Source organism: Colletotrichum fioriniae (assembly GCF_027942845.1).
Source record: "Colletotrichum fioriniae strain IMI 355084 chromosome Unknown scaffold_3, whole genome shotgun sequence".
In the NCBI taxonomy this organism is placed as follows: domain Eukaryota; kingdom Fungi; phylum Ascomycota; class Sordariomycetes; order Glomerellales; family Glomerellaceae; genus Colletotrichum; species Colletotrichum fioriniae.
The window spans coordinates 1,192,922-1,219,840 of record NW_027076839.1 but is presented as its reverse complement, the minus strand read 5'-3'; the positions used below and the strand labels follow the sequence as shown (position 1 = coordinate 1,219,840).

The following is a 26,919-nucleotide window of genomic DNA, read 5'->3' as shown; positions in this document are numbered from 1 at the left end:
AAAGCACATCCATGGTTAAATATTCTACTTGAATGTCACACGAAGTCTAGCTCTCAACCTTGAGGATGTCATCAATGATCTTCCCGGCGGCAAGCACCATTTCCTCCTCCAGCTTGCGACCAACAATCTGAAGTCCCACAGGCAAAGCAAGAGATGCCATGGTCTCCTTGTTATCCTCCCACAACTTCCTATTCCACTCGTCCTCAACTCCCCTTACTTCCTCTGCCCACGGCTGATTGAGGTCTTCCTCACTCACTTGGCCTCCAGGAATGACCAAGGCAGGGTAATCGAGGAAATTCCAAACCTTGGTGTATCCCACCCATCTACAACCTCCATGCGGCACAGATGTATGAGGCATAGGTGGCAGCAGTAGGATATCAACCATGCGACCAGTCTTGGGCGAGCGGATGGATTGCCACTTTTCTAGGTATGCTTGCTGCAACTCCCATTTGCGTCTGTTTAGTTGCCAGTAGTCGTACACCGAAATTGGCTTTCCGCGGTTGAGTAGCTTCTCGACGTGAGGGATGAAGGGCTCTCCACCAGCCAAGACGTCTTTGCGAATATCTTCGCCGCCGTCAACCGTGTAGAAAAGGTCCTTGTAACGACGCTCAGTCACTTTCGCTCAAACACAGACTAAGGTTCACTAACCATTATTCTGATGCAGTCTTCGTGCAAGTTTGCATTCCATTCCAAGACCTCGTGGCCCGCTGCTTGCAGGCGCTCTACCGCAGAACGGAGAACCCGCGTCAATGGCGGGTGGGGCCGAACAACATTGTCATCGTAGAGGACCCCAATAGTCAAAGGCCCAGAAGACGTCTCCTGATACAATTCGTCTCTCCATGGAACCGGTGCACAGCGAGCGTCCAGCTCCCAGGGCTTAGCGTTGATTAGCTGCTCCATGGCGAGGCGGATTGTAGACAGGCTGCGAGCCATGGGTCCTATTGACGAAGGCACATGTTCCTGCCCTTCGGTTGATACTGGGACTCCGCGATAGGGTAGGCGTCCGCTCTGAATAGGATGTTAGTGATACTAATTACTCACTCATTTCTCGCGCGAAGACTGGAGACAAGCCAGTTCCGAGATTGCCATTGATGAAACTCACACTTGGCTTGAAGCCGTACGTTCCCATCATGTGGGACGGAATACGAATGCTCCCTCCAATATCAGTCCCCCAACCCAGCATAGTTGCATCGGAAGCAAGCAAGGCTGCCTCGCCGCCGGTTGATCCGCCCGGAGTATAATCCTTGCTCCCGGGGGTTGTGGTCAGGCCCCAAAGAGGGTTGTCGGTCTCACACCACTGTTATGATATAAGCTTCCTACATCTGACCAAAGCAGAGACAATCGCAGTCGCAGAGCCTAAAAGGGAGAGGAAATACACGTCCGATTACTTACCATGATACTCTGTGGCAGATTTGTTTTAGCAATGACGACAGCGCCCAGAGATTGAAGCATCTTTACGACAACTGCATCGTCTACAGCAGGTTTGAAGGACCGCCCAACGTAGCCCAGAGTTGTGTCATATCCTTTGACATTGAATTGGTCTTTGAGAGTGACTGGCACACCATGCAAGGGCCCAATGGTCTTTCCGTGCTCGGTGAAGTAGGCATCCAATTCCTTAGCCCGTTTGAGGGCATCATCAAACACGATTTCCGTCAAACTATATTAACGTGGAATAGATATTAGCAAAATGTTGAGCAGCAAGGCGTGTCTCATGTGTCAGAGCAAGAGTTCCGTCTAGGTTCAATGTTTCGAAACGTACCAGTTCGTCTTTCAAGACATGATTGAGTTAGCCAAGAGTTCGTTACTTTCTGATTAGGATCATACCTCGTTGTGCACCTGAGAAGCCCTGTTGATATTAAAGAATCATCAGTATCAATCTACGTGAGACACAGGGGAAAGAGAGAGGCTCTGCAGTTGCCAGCAGGTAATGATTGGTCATCCACATACTTCCGAATGTATGCCTTCACGATGTCTTCGCTCGTCACCTCACCACGCGAGATTTTTGAGACCAGTTGGGAGGCTTCGGCTATAGTCGTAATCTCAAGCTCTTTCGGACCACCTGTCGAGCCTCCAATGGATGCTGAGATAGCTTCAGCTTGGAGCTGCCTCTTCTTAGATACGACATCTTGCCAAGCTTGTGCCGGCTCATGGATCGTGATTTGCGTCATTGTTTGTGTCTCGTTTCAAACTTGTCAAACAACCTTTTGTCGCTTCGCAGTCTGTCTCTCAGTATCTTCAATTTCTGGCCGAGTCACACAATCACCGCAAATCTGTTGTCACGATAGTGCCAAACGCTAAACCGAAGCGGGCCCGGCTTGCCGACGATGTTCGGGATGCCGATCTTCGGAGCAGAAGCCACTTGATTGGCGGAATCGTCATCCGACTCCGCCATTGCTCGGGACGTCTCCATCGGTCACTTTGGCTTATCAGTGGAGCTTCGCACTTTGGATTGCCCGTGATTTCTTTGGCATGTTTCCCCGCGGATTCCTCCACCGACCCCGCGACTTGGCTTGTGCGGCGAACACACACGTTCGTAAGTGGGGGATCGAGAGGGGTTCCGATAGGGAACATGAGGCCAAAGTCAGGAGAGTGGGTGGCACTGAAGTCAATGGTGCGAGGCTTGTTCGTCTGTTAGCAGTTAGGAAAGGACCAGCTACTTCTGTCGTCAATGATGGGGCATGTTAATTTGCATCGACATCGGCTGAATATCGAACCATCCCGGATAATGAGACGATGCGATTTCTGAGAAGAGGACAAGGCGAAATTGAATACTTCTATACAGTACTACTCATTCCAAGCAGATTACTACGAAGGCAGTAGGATTGTCAAACACACTCCATCCACATCAACACGAGAAAACGTCCTGTTCATTAAAGATTTGCATAGACCCTTCCATTACACAACGACTTCGAGTCGAAAAGCACAGCAAACATGACAACAAGCTCATCAACTCCTGTAAGCTCACAGACCAACGGTTACACAAATGGTTCGCACCACAATGGACAGTCAACCAAATCCGATGTATGCGTCGTCGGAGCCGGGCCAGCCGGCTTAATGCTTGGGTTTGTGCCCCACTCTCTCCGATATCCGCCCCGCACACTCGGCCAGCTCCCCCGTGCTAACATGCCAACGCAGATCTCTCTTGGCAAGATTCGGCCAAAAGGTCCAAGTCATTGACGAAAGGCCAGATCAGACTACAGTAGGCCGCGCCGATGGGATTCAGCCAAAGTCGATTGAGACGCTGCAGATGCTGCGTCTCGGCGACGAGCTTTTCCGCACTGGTGTCAAAGTCCACGACATTTGCATGTGGCAGAGCTCGAGTGATTCTGACCTGCACCGGTTAAGTCGCTCGATTCATTACCCTCCGTCTGTCGTGGATCTTTTGCAACCGTACATCTTGCTGTGCCACCAAGGCATGATTGAAGGTGTCTTCATTGATGACCTCCGCAAGAGCGGCGTGGAAGTGAAGCGTAGCCACAGCTTCCAGACTTACAGCACCTTGGACGATGGCTCCCTGAGCATCGAATGTGACCGTCAAGGGGAAGGAAAGACATCAATCAACTCAGAGTTCCTGATAGGATGTGACGGCGCGCGGTCTCTCGTTCGAAAGAGCATCCCCGACACATTTGCCCAAGGTTCACCGCACGCTTCAGTATGGGGCGTCCTCGATGGCGAACTAGAGACGGACTTCCCTGACCTCTGGAGCAAAACAGTAGTCTTCTCTGAGAGGTACGGCTCCATCCTCATCATCCCCCGCGAGCGCAATATGACGCGCTTCTACATCGAGATGAAGGCCTCAACATCCTCAAAAGACCTGGGAGAAGAATACGTAATGGAGCAAGCCCGCCTCATTCTCTCACCTTACAGCGTCAAATGGCGCTCCGTGGAATGGTTCGGCAACTACCAAGTCGCCCAGCGCGTGGCTGCCCGCTTCTCCGACCCAGCCCAGCGCGCCTTCATCGCCGGCGACGCCAGTCACACGCACAGTCCCAAGGCGGCGCAGGGTATGAACACGAGCATCCACGACACCTGGAACCTCGGGTGGAAGCTAAACCTCGCGCTGCGCGGGCTCGCCAAGGGCGACGTGTTGCTTGCGACGTACGAGCAGGAGCGCAAGAAGATTGCGCACGATCTCATCAACTTTGACTTTGAGCACGCCAACGAGATTGCTCGTGGAGACGCGAAGCGACTAGCGCAGAACTTCAAGACGAACACGCGCTTTATTTCGGGCGTCGGGGTCGAGTATGGCGAGAACGAGCTCAACCGGGGTCGGGATGAATGCGTCAAAGGCTCTGCGAAGCCGGGATGCAATCTCCCGCCTGCAAAGGCTACCCGTTATATTGATGCTTGCCCTATCGATGTACAGCTTGATGTTCCGGTCCTGGGCCAGTTCCGTATCTACGCAGTCTTGAACGACGTCTCTAGCGCTGCGGGCGTCTCTTTTCTCCGTGACTTCAGCAGCGACGTAGCATCTGCGTCTTCATTGGTGTCGAGATTATCCGCCGCAGCGGCGCAGTCGTACAAGTCGAAGCCACGGGCCAGCCGGGTGGACGACATTCATATGCGCCCTGAGAGATACACATCCATCAGTCAATTGTGCACATTTGCGCTCATCAGTAAGTCGATCTCCCTTCATCTTATCCTGTCCTTTCACCAGTTCTCCACGTCGGAGGAGGCTCCGAGCCTTTTCCTTGGCCAATGAGAGAACTGCATGAGTCTGTGTGTGTGTCGTTGCTGACCCTTTGTTCCTAGCATCTACCGACAAGAACGATTTCGAAATCTCCTCGCTTCCTCCGATATTCTCACAGAGTGCCTGGACCGTTTATCTCGACGACGTAGCACCTTTGGATACCCAAGGACGCTCATGTACAGACAAGTGGCTTGGCGGTCTCGGAACGGACGAAGCTTCCCTCATCGTCGTCCGACCGGACGGCTACGTGGGTACCATCGGCCGCTGGCAGGCAAGCGAAAGCGGCACCGGTGGGATGGCGGCGCAATGGCTGGATGACTACTTTGGCGGTTTCTTACAAGCGCCTGACACGTATTAATTCGCGCTTCATGCGGTGCGACTCCAGAGCAGAGCGGTGTGGTCAAACGAGAAGCAGCGCGTATGTACATGTAGCATCAGTTGGTCCTACAGTGAGACCGGCCGATCTGAGTGAATTACTCCGTTGAAAGGACTGGGCGCACATGTGTGACGTATGTACTTTAAAATATCAGATTGATAGTGAGTTACATGGGAGTTAGGCGAGATAATGCCTTAGATCCTTGTAGACTGTTATGTTAGCTCAACAAGCACGAATCGTCTTTGCGGCTATTACTAGGAAGTACATGGTTGATTCTGGCCTCAAAATGAAATAGACGCAATTGACAAAGTCCCATGTTGTTTTCTCTTATGTCATTAGTCCCTCGAAGTTGCAGAGATTTCCTCTGCAGACATTTTAATATGGGTTTCTTTAGAATTGCGTGCCCGTCCCCGGGCCACAGCCAACCCGCATCTATGAAATCATCACTCGCACGCTATGCAGTGCGGGAGGGTTTGTCGAATCGTTTTTCCTTGTTTTCTGAACTCTAAACGCGGGCTTGACGCGGTGCGTGGTAGTCTTGATTGGCAGAGCGCTATGTCAGACATCCTAGCCTGAATGGAGTCAATGTCAGGTTTGGAACAGGCCGTGCATGCCAAAGTGGGGGTGGGGACCCGTAATCTCTGGGATAAATCCCTGGTAGAAGTCTCTCTCTCTCGTCCCTTAAGGAAATAGACGAATAGAGCTCTTCGGATTGGGGCGATACACACACCGTCGGTGACGGGTGAAAGGGCAAAGATAGAGAGCCCACGCCCTTGCTGCACCTTTAGATAGATACCCATACTCCATACCGGCCGAGGACGAGTGATAGCACGGCAATCATCTCCATATCCCCATTTTGAGGCTGAGGTGAGAGACAGTTTCTCCCCGGTGGGAAATCAGGACCCTTGATTTGCTCTTCACCCCCAGAGAAAGATACCCCTGGCGCTACATGTACGGGGACACTCGTTATGCCAGCTGTGGAGTGTGAGCAAGTACAACGTGTTGGCTGATATCCATTCGACCTTGCGACCTTGGCTGCCGGTACCTTGCAAGACTGGCCCTCTCATGTCAGGTAGACAGCTCGTCCCTTGGTGTTCCTGGATTGAATAAAGCTGAGGGACTAGGCGCCCTACAAGGCTCGACTCACTTCAGGGTTTGAAAGAAGTCAGGTCCCAGGTTTTCTTCGTCTTTTGTTCGTGAAAGAAAAGGACTCAGGTTTCAAGTCGTTTGTCGTATTCCTTCTCTTTCTCTTGGTCTCTCCCCTTGCGATCGACCACATCGTTTCCATCATGTCTGCTCCGAGTGAGAAGAGTGTCACAAAGGATGCGACGGAGTCGGGTTTGAGGCAGACGGCCTCCGGCTCCGTCATCCAGGGAGACGCAAGTTCCGTCGGCGACTCAGTCCTCCGGGATTTCTACACGGGCGCTGTGAATGAGAACTACCGGCTCAAGTCGGAGCTTATCGCGAAGCACTTGGGCGAAATTGGTATGGGAAAGTACGTTCGAAAATCCTCCCCTTCGCTTCCAAGCCTCATACTACTGGCGCAAATTGGACAAAAGAACTGACCATCATTCTCCCTCTTCTCAGGTTCCAATGGATCCTCTTCGTCGTCAATGGCTTCGGCTGGATCGTCGACAACTTCTGGTCCCAGGGAATCACGGCAATCCGGCCCCCGATCGGCAACGAGTTCACCGACATTGCGAAATTGAGCTTCAGCTCCGTAGCGTATTACGTCGGACTGATCGTCGGCGCCTCCTTTTGGGGCACCACTGCCGATCTCATCGGTCGCAAACCCGCCTTCAACGCCACAATCCTCTACGGCGGCGTCTTTGCATGCGCCGTGGCCGGCGTCCAAAACTTTACGGGGTTTTGCGTTCTCTGGGCTATTATTGGCACGGCGGCGGGCGGTAACGTCCCCGTTGACAGCGTCGTGTTTCTGGAGTTTGTTCCTCAGACCCATCAGTGGCTGCTCGTCAGCTTGTCTGGATGGTGGAATTTGGGACAGGTTATTGTGTCGCTCCTGGCATGGGTCTTTTTGGCCAATTTTGCCTGCGACTCGACGGAGGCTCCCTGTCGTATGCAAGATAACATGGGCTGGCGCTACCTCATGATCACGCTCGGTGGTATCGCCATCGCCTTTGGTCTGATCCGCATCGTGGCCTTCAAGATCCCCGAATCACCCAAATTCCTCATCTCCAAGGGTCGCGATGCCGAGGCCGTTGATGCAGTGAATTATATCGCGCGCTACAACAAGCGACCGGAAACCCTTACCCTTGAAATGCTGCAAGCCATTGACAGGCAGTGCGCCGGTTTTCCAGAGTCAGACGCGGGTAGCATTGCCCCTGCCGCTGCGGCGGTCGACCCCGACATGGCGCCCCGAGGCTCGAAGCTATCCCACATGGAGATCCTCAAGGAAAGCTTCAGGGACTACAACGCCGACAACTACAAGAAATTGTTTGCCGGGCGCAAGATGGCGCAGCACACGTCCGTCACATTCCTCATCTGGCTGACCGTCGGTGTGGCGTACCCGCTCTATTTCGCCTTCATCCCGTCGTACCTCGCGACCAAGTCTACCTACTCTGCCAACACCTCGCTGAACCACACCTACATGATTTACTGCATCGTCTCCGCGGCCGGTGTTCTTGGACCGATCGCGGCTGGCTTCTGTGTTGAAACACGCTTTGGCCGCCGCTGGATGATGGCTGCATCTGCGGTCTTGACTGGAGTTTTCCTGTTCGCTTACACCGCCGTGGGCACGGAAGCGGCGGACATCGGGTTCCAATGCGCAACCGGAATTCTTGGAAACTTTGGTAAGCCGGTCCTCAAGTCATTTGCTGAGGCTATAAGTGCAATTTCTAACCAATATTTGCAGAGTACGCCGTCATGTATGCCTTCACGCCCGAGTCTTTCCCTGGCCCAGTTCGCGGAACAGGCACTGGCATTGCCGCCACTCTTCTTCGCGTCGGTGGCCTTGCGGCTTCGTTTGTGTCAACGTATGCGGGATACACTGTTGTGCCGATCTATGCTAGTGCTGCTTTGTGGATTGTGGTGGGCTTGTTTTGCATCGGATTGCCTTATGAGACTCATGGGCACGCTTCTCTCTAGATATTGCGTCCAAGTTGCAAATGTCGAACTTGGCCCCTGGCTAAAGGCCTTGATGCAAAGCTGCAAGATAATGAGAACCTCAATTTCCTCGCTGGATCCGTATTCAAAAGCGATGCAGTATGTGAATTTGCCTAGAACTCTGATGATGCTACGCCGATATGCCTAAGTGCTCATGCATTGCTTGAAGCCCAGGCGTCAGGGAACCTTTGGCTTGGGTCTAAGGTACACATTTCATGTAGGACCTTGGGAAGTTGAGATTTTACAACTACGATGTAGATTATACCTTGTTCCTGTATGCACACCGAGTTCTCAAAGTAATCTTGGTCTCTAAGAGTTGGAAGAGTTGATGGAATTGTGTCAGGCGAAAGCATAGTACATTTCTTGGGCGAGAACTCGCCACCTGGAAAACGGTCATCATGAAAGTTTAGACCGCCATGCCTGAATTGCTTATCAATATCAGCCCAGTAGTTGGTGTTCACTCATCAAAGTTGCTCTTCCTGAACCTAATTCATAGCAATCTGCTACCAAAGCGATGACTTGAAGATGTTTGTCATCGTCCCCCTTGTTCCTATGAGATATTGGCCCCACGACAGCTTTCCCCATGTCTATCTGCGAACATGTGGGGGTAAAGGTGCTGTCTCCCGAGTTCCCCGTGTCTAGACTGCACTAGACCATGGGTTGCCGAATGTAACACACTGGGGGGATAACACCACCAATGATTAGAAGTGGACTGATGGCTATGCTCTTTCAAATGCCATACAGATACGGATAGATACGGCAAGTTAATCTCACCGACTGGCCGCCAGTGTAAGTGCACCCCCACTTCCGAGATATCCATCTCATTCACCCCAACCCAACCCAATAAAGACTCCCCACTCTCCACTCTTGCACGGGAATGGGGGCATCTTGAGGTGCTCGCGACGATGCATTACCATGACGATCACGACTAATACGCCAGAATGTACTCTAGAGGTCACGGAATAGTTGCTTTGCAATTGTGGTTCCGGGCTTCAGATGACATGTTCAAAACCTGCCACATTCAACGACGCTGAATGTGCTTCTTAGTGCTCAACACACCTCAGCATACCCCCTTCCTATCAAGACCCCAATCCGATACTAGGTCTTGACCAATTTTCCTGAATAGCTTCACACCATGCCCAAAGCAACCACTCCTCCCCCGGCATTTGCCGCTCTCAAGGACACGGTGCTATTCACCCCCCTGAAGTTGGGTGGCATCAGCCTCAAGCACCGCATCGTGCAAGTAAGTTCAATAGGTTAACCAAAACATGACATGAAATCAGATGCTAACATACCTAATAGGCACCCACAACTCGCATGAGAAGTGAGTTCGAGTCTCGCGGCGTTCATGTCCCAGGCGTCCGTGTAGCAAAGTACTACGGCGAGCGAGCCAGTACCGGAGGTCTCCAAATCACCGAGGCCACCGACATTTGCCTCAACGCCAGCGCCTACCCCGGCGTCGCCGGCGTCTTCACCGACTCTCAGCTGCAAGGCTGGCGCAAGGTAACTGATGCTGTGCATGCCAAGGGCGGGTTCATCTTTGTTCAGCTCTGGCACACTGGTAGAGCCTCTTCCGCCGGAATGCGTGGAGGCGAAACGCCCATTTCCTCAGGGTCCCAGCCTATGGATGGGAACTACCTTGATGGTAACGCGTGTAAGGATGGTCCTCCCAGGCCCATGACTGTGGAGGAAATCCATGACCTGACTGCGGAGTGGGCTGCGGCTTCGAAGCGCGCGGTCGAGGTTGCTGGATTTGATGGCGTAGAAATTCATGGTAAGATGGACCTTGCGCGCTTCGAGACTCAAGAAGATTGAAGTAAGCTAATATGAGAACAGGGGCTAATGGTTACCTCCTTGAGCAATTCCTCCACGATAACATCAACACTCGCACAGATGAGTACGGTGGATCGATAGAGAACCGCTCAAGATTCCTTTTCGAAGTCTTGTCGGCCGTCAGTGCCGCCATTGGTCCCGAGAAGGTCGGTGTCCGCCTTTCGCCGTACAACTACTTCCAAGGCACAAGGGACAGCAACCCCAACAAGCACTGGTCATTCATTAGTCAAAAGATTGCAGAGATGCCAGAGACTGAGAAACCCGCTTATGTACACATGTAAGACTATCTGTCTTTTAGTAACTCCTTCAAACGCGAACTACTGCTAATCTCCTGATCTAGGATCGAGCCTCGCTTTGATGAAGTCCTCGATGAGGAACAGAAGCTTGCCTCGTTGTCTGGAACAAAGCCCGAGGCGACACAGACGAACAACTTGACACAGTTCAGGGACATTCTCAAGCCTGCGGGTATCCATTTCTTTGCCGCTGGCAACTTCAACCGCGACAATGCTGTTACGAAGTTGAAGAGCGGCGAGGCAGATGCGATTGTGTTTGGCAGGTATTTCATTGCGAACCCTGACCTCGTGGAGCGGTTGAAGAACGGGTGGGAGTTGAACCCGTATGACAGGACGACTTTCTACGGAGCGGAGCCTCCGGAAAAGGGATACAATGACTATGAGTTTTACAAGGTTGATAACGCAGAGGTTACAGCGAGTGCTTAGATCTATTAGAACCTACCTTATACTTACTTACTCAAAGAACGTTGTTCGCGGCTGCATATGCGATCTGAATATCAGCATTAAAACAAATGAGAAAGGTGCCTTGACTTTGGAATGGGACGAGAGACCCGAGGAGCATTAGGATTAGGTTTGTGGAATATGGAAGCAGTCAACAGTCATGCCACCTGGTTTTAGATTGGTTGTTCTAGGCTATATCTTTTCTGTCAACTTTGTTGAGTAAATTGATCATTCACAGCACCAATGCCCGTGTCAAGAGCTTGCAACGAAGAGAGGCAACCCGGTTTTAGATTGAGAAATCATTAATTTGCAATTATCATCAATATTTACTACCGTTACTAATTATAGACTAGGTATGTAATGCATTCTTCATTCCGCCTCATTATTCTTTAAGTCGTATCGGTCTGTGATCAATCTATGCATCGCCACACCAGACCTGTCAAAGTTTTCAATGGTCTCATAAGCATTGGAATTGTCAAAAGTGAACCGACATTCGACAAGTGTAAAGTACACTCATCAAAATGCCTAATACTTTAGATCTTTCCAGCGTCCTGGACAGTAAGGGTGTATCCGTAGCTGGAGGAGACGGAGTAGTAGTCGCTGCCTCTCCACTGTCCGACGTTAGTGCTGTAGGACTTGTCCCAAGACTGGGTGTACAGGGAGCAGTAGGTTCCCTGGGGAACATTGTTCTTGCTGAGGACGTAGGCGTTGAAGAAGTTGCAGGCATCGTAGGTGCCGTCGGCTCTGGGGTGGTCGTGGTCGTACTTGGTGTTGGCCTTGCAGGCGGCGGCGCACTGCTCGGGGTTGTAGATACCGGGGTAGTACTTGGATCCCATGTACGACTTCGGGGCCTGGGTGGCGCCGCCGAAGGCAACGGGGCCGGTGAAGTCAGCGTAAGAAGGAGGAGGCGCATCCTTTGAGTACCCTTTTTGGAGTCAGTTAGTCATCTTAATTGTTGGCATCGGGGACGTTAGAAGTGCATACCGTTCGATCCGGTTACACCGACGTGGAACTGGTTTCTCCACTGTCCAACGTTGGTGGCGGTCTGCGCGGTGACGGGAGAACCCCAGAGGGTACACTTGTAGTTGGTGATGCTATCAGGGTTGGGGCACGCATCGGTGGGGTCCCACTTGGGGTCTCTCTCCATGTAGACGTTGATGCCGTAGCACGAAGGAGCGGCATCGCAGTACTATTCACTGTTAGATGTTGTTTCCATCGAATTGTGGTTGGGTAAAGTTATCCTTACCTGCTGGCACTTGATGGTGTCAAAGGTCTTCATGGTGTAGAGACCCATGTAGGAAGTGCATTCCGTTGCGCCCTGCTTGTTGGAGAACGACAGACTGTAGCCAGCCGGCACCTGGGCGTTGGTGGCAATGGTAGAGAACTGGGGGTCGTTCATGAAGGTGTCGTACGTGTCAGGGCTGGACACGGGTCCATAGCCATCGGGCTGCTTGGCTCCGCAGCCGGCGGGGGTAACCGTACGGGCAGTAAGGGTGGAGTTGGAGACGGCAATGGGGTTCGCCGCGGCATCCTTTGAGGCTTCAGCCTTAGCAACCGCCGGGTCGTAGGTGGGAGTCTCGACGGTGGCTCCGACGGCGGGGCCAACCTTGGTAGGAGCAGGCTCAGCCTGTATTGGGGGTCAGCTTGAAGCGAGAAAAGAAGCTTTACCGGCAGTGTGGACTCACGTCGAAAGCACTCAGATCAATACCGTTCTGGGCCGTAGTGTCACGGGGAGCGACGGGGCCGGCGGCAGCAAGGCCAGAGATGGCGGCGACGAGGATAGCGGAACGCATCTTGAAGTTGTGGCAGGTATCTAGAGCACGTGGCGAGACTGTAGAGAGTATTGATGACCCGGTTGAGGAAGCTGAGGATGTTCGGGAGCTTCTGAGATGATGAGGATGGAGGAGAAGATCTGAATCGGGAGATGGTGAGGAAGATCGCAGACTTATGTATTCGGGATGCTTCAGCTCACGATTCAGCAAAATGTCAACAAGCGGCCGCCGTGAATCTGCCTCGTGGGCAAGCCTCCACGTGGGCGTGCCCATGGTTCTGGACTCCTTGTCGACTACTCCATGCCAGAATGCTTGACCAAGCCCTGATTAGGCGAGCTGTCGTTCAGCTTTCTCGTACCATCGTGAGTGCCACGCGCATGTTGATTTTCCTTAGTTTCCTCTGGGACAGGACTGCCAGGCACCGTGCGCCGACCTATGTTAGTTGGTTTCAGGCGCCGGCTCGCTAGGCGGCGCGCTTACCAGCCCTCCGGATTTCGTACCCCTTTTCCTCTTAGCTTCCTCCTTAGTCGACCTTATTTTGGTACGCGGCTCTTCCATTCTGGTGGTGTTGAAGTCCTCGAGGGCTCCTAGGATATTACCCCTCAGACATGGACATGGGATGGGAAACGCGGCCTGGGAACGGTAAGACGGGGTCGGTGTTGCTTAATCTCTCCCAATTCAAGACATCTTAAGCCATTATTGGACGAAATACGGCATCTTTCTCCACTGTGCTAGAGCCAATATAACGCTCAGCTGCTTCAGCTGGCCCAGCTGGCTGGGTTGAGTTGTTTGTATCCTTGGTAACGAACCACATCCCCGGGACTGCCATTACCTGGACGCCTTCACGCAGGGCGACACCGTTTTGACGTTCTCGCAAGTTTGCTGGTGATCAATGTGGTTAATAACATTGCCAAAAACTGTCTAGCTTCCTTGACCCCCCCGGCCGGAGGTTTTCCATCTTGGTTAAAGCTTAGCCGCCAAGCTATCGAACCAAAAACAAAGGAGCAGGGGAAACGGTAAGGCAGGCTCTGCGACTATTGTTTACTATTCCTCGTTTTGCATAATTAGGATCGCAGCTAATCTACAAGGGCTCGATCCAGCCGGGAATTAACAGGCCACAACGGCTTAAGGCTCTCGTATTGTTCACAGTTTGTACTTTCTTTATTACAGGTCAATAAACTTATGCTCTACAAACTTGCGCGAGGGGTTGGGTTTCCTCCTTTTGCCGATGTGCCGGCCGAGTCGGAAGGCCATTTCGACTCGATGTCCTTCCACATGTCGTATGTCAACAACCACCTCCCTACGCCGTGATACCTCCACGGAAAGGGGTCATCTCCTGTCTTCTGGGATGCAGGCAACACAGCTGAATCCTCGCCCAGCCACTTCGCGTCCATTTCCTCAAACTCTGTGAACTTCGCGTCTCGCTCAACCTGCTCTGGCCCGTCGTGGAGGTGATAGATCCACTGGTTGTACGTTCCGCGGCGGACGACCCTTTCCGTCCGCTCCCGTCGGCAGTCCTCGTAGACCTTTAGGGCCTGTCGCTTTGATGCGGCTGAAGTGTCGGTCAGTCGCGCAAGGCAGAGACCCAGGACCCCTCCGTCCTCAAGCGCCATGCCTGCCCCGCTGGCCAGGTAAGGCAGCGTCGCGTGCACGGCGTCCCCGAGCATCGTGAAGGCGCCAGACGGATGGGACCACGTTGGTTCAAGGCCTGGCCGGATGCACAGTCTCCATTTGAGGACCTCGTCGCACATCTGGAGCATCTTGCCGATGCGGGGATCCCAGCCTGCAAAGTGGCCCCGCATCTCCTCAATGTTTCCCTGCAGGGTGTTGCCGCCGTCGACGGGCATGTCGTCCGGCACCAGCAACACCATGTTGAAGAGCTGACCGCCCTTGAGAACATAGTTCACCGCGTGCTTATCCGGTCCAACCCAGTAGTTGACTTGCGGGTTCTCCACAAAGTGCCTCAATTCGGGGTCCTTGAGCATGTCGGCCGTATTCAAAAGCAGTCGATAAGCCAGGTCCCCTGTCAGCTGAGGTGGATCAGGCTTGCATAGGAACTCCTCTCTCAGCTTGGAGTTGATGCCGTCCGCGCCAACGAGAAGGTCGCACGTCAGGCTGCGTCCGCCAACGAGGTAAACCGTGGCCGTCGTGTCGTCCGGCGAGATTGTAAAAGTGTCGACCTTTGCATTCGTCTCGAGCTTCGCGCCGAGCTCTACTGCGCGCTCAAGGAGGCACCGATGCAGGTCGGAACGATGAAAGTCCCAGAAGGGGAAATCTCCCGCCGCCGCCGCATACTTGTGATAATCCATTTCGGAGAGAAAGTTGCCTTTCCAGCCGATGAAGTTACATTTCTGAGGCTTTGTGGCGTACTTCTCCAGCTTCTCCTCCAAGCCCCAGGAGAATAGGACACGCGCGGCGTTCGGGAGGACTTGAATGCCCGCACCGACCTCGCCGATATTTGAGGCGGCTTCTAGAACCGTGACATCGTGTCCAGCCAGCAGCGTCGAGATGGCGGCGCCCAGGCCACCTAGACCCGCTCCCACGATTATCACCTAGCATGAGAGAATTAGTTCGGCGATTTCTATCAAGCGTGATAAATGGAATACTCACGTGAAGCTTACTACTCGCATCGCGCTGTTGCTTTTCTTGAATCAAATAGCTCCTCGACGTTGAAGGCGACATGATGCTGGCGAATGGTAGCACGGCTCCAGTCTACTCTCGAGGGCGCGAATCTTATGCTGTTCTATGTTGTTATGACAAAGATCACTAATTGTCTAGTGCATATTCTCATAGGTCTTATGCAACTTCCTGTCATCTGATGTTGGCTATACTAGGTGATGATGGTGTTGGTGCACTGTCAAATTTGTATACAATAATCCAGCTGTATGGCTGCTAGATACTATCTAAGCTCTTACAAATGCATGCTACAGCGTTCTCGAAGAGTGGAATGGCCGCATCATCCATTCACTCTGTCTAGAAACGTATTTGACGGCCATTCCCGGCTTTACTTGATGCAGTGCACTCAACGTGATCGTCGTAATTGATGCCTCTCCTCTCCGGGTATGCAACTCCGCGAACATCAATTGTCCTACGTAAACTTCGATTCGTATCTACATGTGTCGCATATCTGAAGTAGCTAGATAAGATACGCCCGCAGTCGTAGCATAATACCAACACGCCGAAGTCGCCTGTACCCCACTCTTATCTCTTTGGCCTTATGTTGGTGTCGTCGGATACGAATTGCGAGGGTAGAGAGGATGCTTATCAGGAGTGGCGGAAGTCTTCGAGAGTGGGGAAGGGGCCGCACCGAGACCTAGTGCCGGGATGTTGTGCGATCAACAAATCGGAGATTTATCATACTTCCTAGTATGGACATTCTACTCGGCTTAGGAAGCCGGGTATCGTTACTCTTCAGAGCCGGAGGAAATGCGGAGAAGTGGGACGGCACATTCGGATGCTATGTCCATCCCCATTCCCCCATCTATGAGCTCCTATCGAGGCAAGCGAGACACCTGAACCGTAGTTTCACTCTGCCAACTCTGCCAGTCATTCCAAGTCTGTCCCTAAGGGTTGAGTTATCGAGATTTTGTTTCCTTCGTTCGCCAGGGGTCGACTGACATAGGCCTTTTTCTCGGAAGTGGATTGGTGTAATTTGCGACTCGGCGGTGAAACTATGAACGACTCCTACGCCATGGCTGGTGCTGGTGAGAACCATCGTCGCTCAGAGAGCTCAGAAGGCTTGATGGGCGAAGACAAGACCTTTTCTTGCACGCACCCGGGATGCAACAGACGCTTCACTCGGGCTGAGCATATGCAACGTCATGCTCTCAACCACATGCCTGGCGGGTTGAGCTGCGATTTATGCAATGCTCACTTCAAGCGACCTGATCTGTTGAGTAAGTAGATTCAAAGACGAAACAAAGAAGAAATATGTCGGCGACTATTACCGTTTGTAATTCAATCTCGAGTCTTCGAAAATGAATAGCTCACTGACTTCTTATTCATTTACAATCAGAGCGGCATATGGACCGTCACCGCCAGAAAGATCTCGAAGCAGGGGGACCAGGCTGCGGCGTTCTAGACACACGAAAGCGATCTTGGAAGGCCCCGGACGGGTCTGTTGTAGAAAAGCGGCCCTGCCCGAATCCGTCTGGACGGGGCCGGACATCGGGGGGAAAAGACCGTCATCAAACTCAACAAGTTCCTTCACCTGACCCGGAACCCCATGACGGAGATCACAGTCTGTCCGGCTTAGACATTGGGACAGATCAAGATTACTCCATTGACAGCATATCGCCAGAGTTTCGTAGACGCTCGACCTTGGATCTACGGCCAGGAAGCCAAAGTGACGCTCAACAGTATCCCTTTGGTCGTGGAGACGTTTTCAATCCAACCGAACCTGCCACGAACTTTTCGGGATTCCCTCCTTCTTTACAATTTCCCGATTTCATAGGATCGGAGAGCCACTTCGACCTCAACACAACCCAGCCCAGTAGCTGGGGTGAGACATCGTTCATGAGCGAACAGTTAGACTACGATCAAATCTTCCAACCCGACACTGCCAGCTCCTTTAATATGCCATATACGACTGCGTTGGATTACAACTGGCTATTCAACATGCAAGATACCTCAGCGCCTACCGCAGCGTCAAGGCCTTCAAATCTTGGCCAAGACTTTGAAACTCACATGGCAAATAACCAGTCCCAAACTAAATCGCAAGCAAACATCGCAATCACACCAGAGTCGATGAAGAGCGCGCAGCTGTGGACGGAGCCCATGGAGGTGAACACCAAAGATCAGGAGAGACAGAGATCCTCCCATCCGCCCAGTAACCCCCCAACAACCGCCAATGAAGCCGCCAGACGGCAAGCGATGAGAAACTCCAGAGAGAGAGAAGCTCAGACGTCGCACAATCTCGAAGGCCTGCCGATGCGCCGACAGCAGCTCGACAGCGTTACTGCAGTCAGCCGGCCAACACCGACTGAACCAGAGAGACCACTGTCTTCCTTGCGAAAGCCGCTCACAATCCCTCCTTTCAGCGAAGATGTGAGAGAGAGGCTGCTAAACGTCATTGACGGCGCCAAGCCGAATCTCCCTGATCAACGCGTCACAGTATGGGAGCACCCGCTACTATCAGCGGAATCACTGAAGTCCTACCTGGAGCTATTCTTCACTCGCTTTAACACCGCATACCCCCTTATTCACCTAGAAACCTTTGACTGCAGGAACACCGAACCTTTGCTCCTGCTTTCCATCCTCCTTTTAGGTGCAACGTACTCGAGCAAAGACTGTCATCAACTTGCTGTTTGCATCCACGATGTTATCCGGCCGAGTATCTTTGCTCATGCCGGGTTCTCACCTCGGCCAGAGCTCTGGACATTGCAGACAATTCTGTTAGTTGAGTGCTTTGGCAAGTCGCGGGCCGGTCAGAAGCAACACGACATGAGCCATCTGTTCCATGGACTCTTGATCAATCTCATTCGCCGTTCCGATTGCCAGACTGTGCGACCTCCGGGTCCACCGCCAGTCTCGGGCGAAGATAACGCTGGCGTATTGGATCAAGCGTGGAAGAAGTGGGCCGATGCCGAGCAGAAGAAGAGGTATGTCTTGACTCTGCGATCTACCTTATTCTAGTCAACGGAAGGACTAACAGAACCCTAGATTGGCGTTGCTCTGCTTCATGTGGGATACCCAGCACGCAGTTCTCTTCTGCCAAAGTCTCTGCATGTCAGCCTTTGAGCTTCGACTGGAACTACCGTGCAGCCAGAGCATTTGGGAAGCTCGGGATGCCGCATCATGGGCGTCGGCGTGGCGCTCAAGTCTTAGTGACCAGAGGCTGTTTTACTTGCCCACTCTCAAGTCCTATCTGACACCGTCAGCCCCGCGACCAGCTGGCCTTACTGGGTTTTCTAGGATCCTAGTTCTCCATGGCCTGATGTCCATCTCCTGGGATATGGGTCGACGCGATCAAACGGCTCTCGGTGTCGTCTCAGGAGATAGCTTCGGGATGGGTTGGCGGAAATTGCTGAGCACCGCCTACGACGCATGGAAATGTGACTTTGATGCCTTCTGTATCAGTTTTGCGTCCCAATTGCAACGAGGACCTGCCCCCCAGGCTCCGGGAAATCAACGACAGGAGAGCGAAGAAGATTTGACTCGGAGAGTGGAGTTCGAGTCGTTTGCGGCAGCATACAAGGCTCTCTATCATTCAGCACAAGCTCTACTCAACATGGACTTCTTGGATGTCCAGATATATGCTGGTGCTCGTCACATCCTCGGTAGACCAGTACAGCAGCGCGACTATCACAGATCCGCACAGGTTGTGAAGAAATGGGCTGCATCAGGCTGCGATACACAACAGCAGCAGCAGCAGCAGCAACAGAACCACCCGCTCATCCCAAGACAAGATCGAGGTGGGGTTACCGACGCCAACGCCGATCAATCCAAGCAATCCGCGTCCGAAGCAGCGTGGCACGCGGCGAGAATGCTAGTCGAAACCAAGAGAACGCTGAACAGCATGGAAGCCATGAACCTCTTCCACGTGCCATGGTGTCTGTACCTGGCGACACTCACCTGCTGGGTATATCACCATGCTCGTCCTAGTCGATCGTACGGGGCATCCTCGCGACGGGCGTTTGTCGCGTTTGACGATGAGGATGACTTTGAGGACGACGAGATGATTTGGGACCCGCAGGGTGAGATGGAGGCTCTTGTTGCAAGCATGTCGGAGCGCGCGGTACGGGGCGAGGTTGCTCTGCGGAGAGAGCGGAAGAGGACGAATGGCCTGGTGTGGATCATGGCGGATGTTTTGACGACGGTGAGATGGGGGATTGTGCACGCTGGCGTTGTGGTTTTGCGGGGTCTGGTGCCTCAACGCTTGATTAACCAGTATGAAGAGGTTATTTAGGTCTTGATGAGCTTTGAATCTCTGATATTTGATTTCATGTTCTAGCGTGTGCATACTGCATTCTGCAAAGTCAGCTCAAGCGGGGATGTGTTCGGCCGAAGCTTGGCTGACAACGTTGAGATGCCCACGCGAGAGTTCAAGCGGTGTGCGTTGGACCCCGACGAAGCGGAGGCATCAACATCCCATTTGCGTCCCTAGAATCCCAGAAACCAGGACCATCCGTGTCAAGAACCTGGTTCCCGGTATTTTGAGGAAGGCCATAGCGTTGGCGCTGGGCTGGGACTGCCCTGACTTGGAATCTCGGCGCCGAGGTCTTCAAACCTTGACTTAGATCATACTATGAAGGTCTGGGCATTGCATTTCCCTGGCCCAGGGTTTGAAGGCTTATAAGAAAACCCTTTCTGAATGCTGCTGACGATTATCCTTGGGTACTCGGTGAGCGTTGGAATGCATTTACTTGACGGCATCGAATTCCAAAACCCGTACAAGAGCATACTTACGGCTACCACTTGACCTAGGCGGATCCATAGACACCATGACGACCATCAACTATTATGAGCGTATGACGGAGGTCTACCAATTAGACAATACTCCAATTCTGATCGCTTCTGCCGTCAGCTTCATCATCGGCTACCTCCAGTATACCTACGTCGTCCGGCTCACCCTACGTGAAGGAAAGGGCCCGATGCCCTTCTGGATGCATTCATTCTACCTCGCCCACGACTCAACATGGTCCTACATCCTCGGCAAGGCCGCTCCACAGTACGGAGAACACTGGTACCTAAGAGGCACATCAATAGCGCTCTTCCTATGGACGATGCTTGAAGTTTGGACTATCCATCGATCTATCACCAAAGAGCGTGAGGCCAGCTTTGGAAATGTCCTCGGGAAGCAGCCATCGATGTCTGCAGCTATCACATACGCTTTGGCGCTGCAAATGGGCATGTACTCGATCGTGCTTCTGGCCATTGAGTTCATGGGTGAGGGATCCGTCATGCAATGGTTCTGCTTCACCAACGTCCTTATCGTTCTTGGACCTACTCATCACTACCTACGGGCGGGCTCCCGACATGGACTGTCTCTCGGCTTCTGCGTCGTGAACATCATCGGCACCATCTGGACCTTTGCACCTTTCGGGTTCTTTGTGCTCACTATTCCGGAAATCTTCGATCAACAGTTGTACTATGTCATTGGAGTTATTCTCACAGTGTATTCCGTCGGGTGCTTCTATGTCGTATCTCAGTATCCGAGCAAGACTAGAGTCATGGATAAGGGTGGGAAGCAGCCAATCTGGTAGGGGGAGTTGATGGACGTCGTTAGCAGCAGGCATTCCCTCTGTGCGGCCATCCTCAAATTTTAAGCTCTAGTGAATGTAGATGGTGAATCGGTAGAATGCAACCATTCGAGTATCAGTTCCAAGACATTAAGAGTTTATCAAATAAATGGTTCAAAATGAATGACTTAAGCGCAACTTTCATGCTCGATGAGATGAGATGTTGATGTGAGTGAGCGAGAGAACGAGTGAAGCAGGCCATTCGTGAGACTAACCAGAACTGAGCTTATGTCAGCTCCGAGGACCCTGATGACGCAGCTCCGACCAGGAGGGCCTCGTGGAGGGGCCGTCAATCTGAACACCTCCCAATTTCCACCCCCGCATTGTTAGCTCTCCCAAAGCGTTGGCGCATGCAACCACCCGATCTTCCACCATCCCACGCATCGCGTCTGTCGTTCCAATCCCATACGGAAGCCCTCGATCCTTGCGGGATCGAGGCAGCCAGCCTCTTTCGCTCCAATGCCGCCCGTCCCGCGCCAGCCTCTTCCGCGGGTAATCACCTACTACCAAACACACCACACGCCCGACGGCAAGCCCATCTCGATCCTCCCACTCCTTACTCAAGGAGGGATCAGCGTCACCCACGTGATTCTCGCGGCGATACACATTAACGATGATCCCCACGGCCTCACCTTGAATGACCATACCCCCGATAACCCGCGATTCCTTACACTATGGGCCGAACTACGGGTATTGCAGGCCAGCGGCGTCAAGGTGCTTGGTATGCTGGGTGGTGCTGCCAAGGGCTCCTACGAGAGGCTGGATGGGGACGAGGAGAAGTTTGAAAAATACTACATACCCTTGCGCGACATGCTTCGGACACGAGGGCTGGACGGTATCGATCTCGACGTTGAAGAGGAGATGAGCCTGGGTGGTATCATACGGCTCATTGACCGCGTGCGGCAAGACTTTGGCAAGGACTTCATTATCTCTATGGCTCCTGTGGCTGCTGCACTACTCAACTCCGAAAACAACCTGAGTGGCTTCGACTATGAGGCTCTAGAAGTCATGCGAGGGAAGGAAATTGCCTGGTACAATGCTCAGTTCTACTGCGGATGGGGCGACGTCAGCAACCCGATCATGTACGAGATGATCCTCGCAAAGGGCTGGGCACCGGAGAAGGTCGTCATGGGTTTGGTCACGAATCCCGAGAACGGCGGCGGATGGGTCCCGTGGGAGATGCTCGGCGCTGTACTTCTGACGCTCCGAAACCGTTATGCGCGGTTCGGAGGAGTCATGGGATGGGAGTACTTCAATAGCTTGCCATCTGGCCGAGAGAAGCCCTGGGAATGGGCAAAGTGGATGACAACGATGTTGCGCGCAGACCATACCCATCATTCACCCGGCCCGGTCCAAGGCTCAGCCCCTGTGGACTCTACCCAGCCTGTTGCTCAGGAAGTCAAGAAGCACTTGGTGGATGAAGTTGATCCGGACGGCCCCAACAGCAAAGACGCACCACTGCCCACGGCTTTTGAGTACTATTCGGATGGCAACGTGGATGATGATTGAGATACCTCGGGTGTTCCTAGAAGCCAACTACATCTCTTCACGCCAGTGTTGTACAGCCAGTGTTGTCTTTGAGAAGAGAGGAGATGCACATGACGAGACCAAAGATTAGCGACGCGCAGCTACGACCGCACAAGTCGATGATAGAATAGAAACGTCGACGTCCAAGTGGGATAGAGGAGGCGATACGAGACCAGCATTGCTTTTGTTCATGGTCATACCCAAACTGTTCAATAACGATCGTCTTGATCCAAGAGATGGTCGGACATCGGGACAATGCTGTCGGGGTACATGAAGGCCATGCAGGTCTTCTTCCGGGTAAATAAGCTCTGATCTGGCTTGGCAATCTGCGACTCTTGAATCCAGATAGACAATGATTCGTTCGCTTGCACAACTGCACAGGATCACTCCAAGACCACGCGATGCCTTCTTGCTTCGTTCAACCCCGCAACCCCGCGCCAAGATTGTCAAGCTGCAAACAATCACTCTGGCAACAAATGAAGTCGCCTTGTTCCCACGGGAATGCTTACCCTTCCCAGCTCGCCTCATGAGGTGTGCCGCCATGGACGTCATTAGGCTCGCCATGCTTCCTTCACGTTCAGCTGCCCGAGAATGTCATCGTAGGCACGAGTGTCACCAAATGGAATTTGTCACGGCATAGTATTCCGGCCATCACGCGATGCTGTGTAACACAGTCCATGTCTACTTATACATCCAAACTGCATGGCTAGAGCAAAGCAACTGCCTTCGTTCTAGCAAAACCTCTCATCTGCGGATGCTTTTTATCTGCTACAAACAGGACTTGCCGATTATCCATTATGAAGGTGCACAATCCTGTGTCGTGGGTATGTTTGGTGGCATGCGCTAGCCTCATCACGGCTCTACTTGAAGAGTCTTTCATCGCGTTTGAAGCCTCGGAGGGATCTATCGAGCTCAAGGGAGCGACTTTAATCCACGACACAGACGACCCTGTGGGTATCAGCATTGCAGTGAATAGTTTGGCCGGCGACTTTGAGCAAATCACAGGGAAAAAGCCATCCGTTCACTTGTGGACAGCCACAGAAAGCAATGACCAAACTAGGGCACTCAAAGCAGCAAATTCCACAATCATCACTGACGTTGCAATCATTGCTGCTACTGCCGAATCAACTCTTATTCAGGAGCTTGTCGCCAGCGGGAAGATAGAAATAGAGGACCTTCGCGGGAAGTGGGAGACATTTCGAACCCAGGTGGTTGAAAGCCCTCTGCCAGGGATTTCTCGCGCTCTAATCATCGTTGGAAGCGACAAGCGTGGTGTAATCTTTGGCATATATACGCTTTCTGAGCAAAGTGGACAGTCGCCGTAAGTCTCCGCCTTTCTATTCTGCGGTCTACGGTGACCCAAGGACTCGACGTCTGGAATGATGAGGGTCCCTACAGCACGGCTGCAAGATTTGTAAAGGTATTATGGATTTGTCCGGAGAGTCCGTCGAGCTGATTGCATCGTTGCTAGTCTCCATTGGTGGGCAGATGTGCCGACGACCAAGCACGCCCAAGTCTACGCTCTTAACAAGATCACAACTCATGGCGAGCCCAGCGTGAGATACAGAGGTCTCTTCATCAATGACGAAGCTCCCGCACTCGTCGGCTGGTGGGGGAGGAAGAAGAACAACGTGGGCAACTTTACCCTTGACTCCGAGTTGTATCAGCACGTCTTTGATCTGCTTCTTCGACTCAAGGCCAACTTCATCTGGCCTGCAATGTGGGCGAGTTACATCCCTAAGCCTGGAAGGATTTTCTTTACCGACGACCCGCGGAATCAGCAGTTGGCGGATGACTACGGCATTGCCGTATCTACTAGTCACCATGAGCCCATGCAGCGAGCGAGCAACGAGTGGAAGAAGGATCCAAAGGGCGACTGGGACTGGGTGAACAACAAAGAGAACGTGGTCGCCTTCATGGATGAGGGAATTCGTCGAGCGAGCAACAATGAGTCCTACATTACATTGGGCATGCGAGGAACTGACGATGGTCCCATCGATGCCGAGGACCCGATTGCGGTCCTCGAGGATGTCTTTGCCACAGAACGAGAAATCTTGGCAAAGTATCACGGCAACGAGACGACGACAAATCGTGAGTAGAAAAAACCTCCCACCAGCAATTGCCGCTGTTACACATCTTAGACTGTTGACTGACTTTGACCGTTTCTCAAGAGGTATGGACTATTTACAAAGAAGTTGCCACATACTATGCGGCTGGCCTGAATCCTCCTGAAGACGTGACCTTGATGTTTACCGACGACAATTGGGGAAACATTCAACGACTCCCGACCGAGTCAGAAAGTGGGAGGTCCGGAGGCATTGGCGTAAGTCGTCGCTCAACTTTTACACGAGTCGGATCCTGACATTGTCTTGGTTCAGGTCTACTTTCACTTCCAGTATGTTGGCAAACCAAAGAGCTGGAAGTCTCAGAACACGAACAATTTTGTAAGTGCGCTCTTAGATTAGAATTAGTACCGTGAGAGTAACAAAGAATTCTAACTCGCCTTCAGCCCAAAGTCTACAAAGAGCTGTCTCAGGCCTACGAGCGCGGCGCCCGGCAAATCTGGGTCATGAACGTAGGCGACATCAAACCCAACGAGTTACCGCTTTCTTTTGCTATGGACATGGCATGGAACGCGAGCAAGTTTGACTTCGACAAAATCCCCTCCTACCTGACGGCACTTGCATCTCGAGACTTTGGTCCGGAGCACGCCGAAGAGATCTCTTCCGCGCTCATGACGTACAGCCACCTAGTCGGAATGCGCAAGTTCGAGATCCTACAACCCACGACATACTCTATCATCAACTACCGCGAGGCCGAACGTGTTCTAGAGGCCTGGAAGCAGCTGGCAGACACAGCTCAGGCTCTTCACGAAGCTGTGCCGGAGGATCGTCGCATTGCGTTGTTCCATATCTTGACATATCCCGCCTTGATCGGATATCATTACCATTCTATCGTTATCAACTCAGGAAGGAATAGGCAATACAGCTACGAGAGGCGAAACTCCGCAAACTTGATTGCCGAACAGGTTCTCCAACATTTTGACGAGGACTTTGACCTCACTGAAGAATACGATACCATGCTAGACGGCAAGTGGAAAGGCCTGCTCACTACACCGAAATACGACATGGACCTCACGGACTGGCGGCCCTCGTCCAGCGACGTGGTCGCCAACCTTTCATATGTTCAGCAGCGGCAAGCATTCGACTGGGGCGTCGGCGAACTCGGCATCTACGTTGAGAACTCCCTCAGCGCATACCGACAAGGGCGAATCTGTGGCTCCATCCATCCAGCATTACCAACCGACGAGGGCTTTTCTCTGGTCTTGCCGGCCATGGAACCTCACGGTCCAAAGTCCCGACTCATCGAGCTGTTCCATCGTGGCGATCACCGAAAGCCCATCCACTGGACGCTGGAAGTCCCTTACCCATGGGTTCTTGTGACCGCCACTACCGGCATTTTGTCCAAGGACAAGCCCGAGGAAAAGATCGAAGTCGCGATTAGTTGGGATTCGGTACCTGAGGGCCTCAACGAGACCGTTTCAGTTCGCGTGGAGTGGGATCCGGCTCCTTACTTTGACCTGATCCACATCCCTGTCCTGAACCGTCGTGCCCCTGGGGGGTTCATCGGCTTCCCTGAGACAGCCGGCCTCATCTCCATTGAAGGGCCTCACTACCAACGTGCATCTGCCGAGTCTGAGAGTGATACAGCGGTGGCATTCACGCTTATTGAGCACCTTGGCTCCCGCTCCGAATCAGGATCCATCGCTCTGAGACCATTTACTGCTGCTAGACGGTCCAGCGAAGCAGCTCGTGCCGCATGGGTAGAGTACGACGTCTACATCTTCTCCAACATCTCAAAGTCAATCAACGCCACGGTCTACATCAACGGTGCACTCGACACAGACCCAGACCTTCCGATGGAGTTCTCCCCTCACACTAGTAGACGACGGTAGTGAGAGTGGTGGCGCTGCGAACTTTACACGCGTGCTTGGCGACCCTGCTACGCCGGGTGATACGCCTCCAGAGTGGAACGACAATGTGGCGGATCATGTGTGGACAAAGGTTGTGCAGCTGCCGCGGATGAGCGTGGGGAAGCACACTCTTCGTTGGCAGGTTAATTCACCAGAGGTCTATCTTGAAAAGATCTTGTTGGCGGTGAACGGGACCGTCGCGGGGAGTTATCTTGGGCCGCCGGAGACGGGAGTAGGACTCTGAGGTGGTCGGCCTCAATTACATGTGAATCCAGTACGCGTCGTGGAATGCTGGGTGAGCTAGAGGCGCGGGTTCAGTTGAGATCACGGAGTGCCGAACGCGGGAAGTGGTGCGAAGATGAAGACGCGCTCAGGTATCCCATTCGCGCTAGCCACGAGCCGTCCCGTAATACCAAGGGAGAAATGCACCTGTTCTTGGCAGAAATTCTCGCCGTGTTCAACCGGCATTGTTGTCTCAGATTGCTTCAGCCCTGAGGCCTGTCTTTCTTTGATTCACCTGTGGTATTTTACTGGCTCTTGAAAACAAAACTTGAATAAGACTCCAAAAGAGTTCTTGTTTTTCACAAAGGTCATTGACCATACATCAAGTTTATCTTCACGTGTAAATCACCTTCGATACTCAAAAACCGC

General features: G+C 52.7%; 10 protein-coding genes across 10 annotated transcripts; 7 read left to right on the top strand and 3 right to left on the bottom strand.

Annotated features, from left to right (window-relative positions):
- Positions 1-46: 46 nt before the first annotated feature.
- N0V96_003223 (uncharacterized protein) lies at positions 47-2,168 on the bottom strand (the record flags this gene model as incomplete). The annotated part of the gene is made up of 6 exons (XM_065756775.1): positions 47-607; positions 649-938; positions 1,042-1,297; positions 1,393-1,401; positions 1,555-1,657; positions 1,948-2,168. 6 exons carry the CDS (start codon positions 2,166-2,168, stop codon positions 47-49), a joined length of 1,440 nt encoding a protein of 479 aa, XP_065614542.1.
- An 886-nt stretch (positions 2,169-3,054) lies between these two features.
- On the top strand, positions 3,055-5,048 carry N0V96_003222 (uncharacterized protein; the record flags this gene model as incomplete). The annotated part of the gene is made up of 3 exons (XM_053191000.2): positions 3,055-3,062; positions 3,136-4,616; positions 4,753-5,048. 3 exons carry the CDS (start codon positions 3,055-3,057, stop codon positions 5,046-5,048), a joined length of 1,785 nt encoding a protein of 594 aa, XP_053051425.2.
- A 1,307-nt stretch (positions 5,049-6,355) lies between these two features.
- On the top strand, positions 6,356-8,171 carry N0V96_003221 (uncharacterized protein; the record flags this gene model as incomplete). Its single annotated transcript, XM_053190999.2, has 3 exons — positions 6,356-6,561; positions 6,654-7,876; positions 7,939-8,171. The coding sequence occupies 3 exons, from the start codon at positions 6,356-6,358 to the stop codon at positions 8,169-8,171; spliced, it is 1,662 nt and encodes a 553-aa protein (XP_053051424.1).
- Positions 8,172-9,324: 1,153 nt separating this feature from the next.
- N0V96_003220 (uncharacterized protein) lies at positions 9,325-10,741 on the top strand (the record flags this gene model as incomplete). The annotated part of the gene is made up of 4 exons (XM_053190998.2): positions 9,325-9,432; positions 9,492-9,963; positions 10,026-10,299; positions 10,363-10,741. 4 exons carry the CDS (start codon positions 9,325-9,327, stop codon positions 10,739-10,741), a joined length of 1,233 nt encoding a protein of 410 aa, XP_053051423.1.
- A 548-nt stretch (positions 10,742-11,289) lies between these two features.
- On the bottom strand, positions 11,290-12,549 carry N0V96_003219 (uncharacterized protein; the record flags this gene model as incomplete). The annotated part of the gene is made up of 4 exons (XM_053190997.1): positions 11,290-11,681; positions 11,741-11,945; positions 12,003-12,383; positions 12,442-12,549. The coding sequence occupies 4 exons, from the start codon at positions 12,547-12,549 to the stop codon at positions 11,290-11,292; spliced, it is 1,086 nt and encodes a 361-aa protein (XP_053051422.1).
- Positions 12,550-13,715: 1,166 nt separating this feature from the next.
- N0V96_003218 (uncharacterized protein) lies at positions 13,716-15,158 on the bottom strand (the record flags this gene model as incomplete). The annotated part of the gene is made up of 2 exons (XM_065756774.1): positions 13,716-15,080; positions 15,150-15,158. 2 exons carry the CDS (start codon positions 15,156-15,158, stop codon positions 13,716-13,718), a joined length of 1,374 nt encoding a protein of 457 aa, XP_065614541.1.
- A 2,812-nt stretch (positions 15,159-17,970) lies between these two features.
- N0V96_003217 (uncharacterized protein) lies at positions 17,971-19,435 on the top strand (the record flags this gene model as incomplete). The annotated part of the gene is made up of 2 exons (XM_053190995.1): positions 17,971-18,128; positions 18,190-19,435. 2 exons carry the CDS (start codon positions 17,971-17,973, stop codon positions 19,433-19,435), a joined length of 1,404 nt encoding a protein of 467 aa, XP_053051420.1.
- Positions 19,436-19,970: 535 nt separating this feature from the next.
- N0V96_003216 (uncharacterized protein) lies at positions 19,971-20,732 on the top strand (the record flags this gene model as incomplete). The annotated part of the gene is made up of 1 exon (XM_053190994.1): positions 19,971-20,732. One exon carries the CDS (start codon positions 19,971-19,973, stop codon positions 20,730-20,732), a length of 762 nt encoding a protein of 253 aa, XP_053051419.1.
- A 495-nt stretch (positions 20,733-21,227) lies between these two features.
- On the top strand, positions 21,228-22,277 carry N0V96_003215 (uncharacterized protein; the record flags this gene model as incomplete). The annotated part of the gene is made up of 1 exon (XM_053190993.1): positions 21,228-22,277. One exon carries the CDS (start codon positions 21,228-21,230, stop codon positions 22,275-22,277), a length of 1,050 nt encoding a protein of 349 aa, XP_053051418.1.
- Positions 22,278-23,674: 1,397 nt separating this feature from the next.
- N0V96_003214 (uncharacterized protein) lies at positions 23,675-26,250 on the top strand (the record flags this gene model as incomplete). Its single annotated transcript, XM_053190992.2, has 5 exons — positions 23,675-23,709; positions 23,767-24,386; positions 24,467-24,618; positions 24,674-24,739; positions 24,805-26,250. The coding sequence occupies 5 exons, from the start codon at positions 23,675-23,677 to the stop codon at positions 26,248-26,250; spliced, it is 2,319 nt and encodes a 772-aa protein (XP_053051417.2).
- Positions 26,251-26,919: the final 669 nt, after the last annotated feature.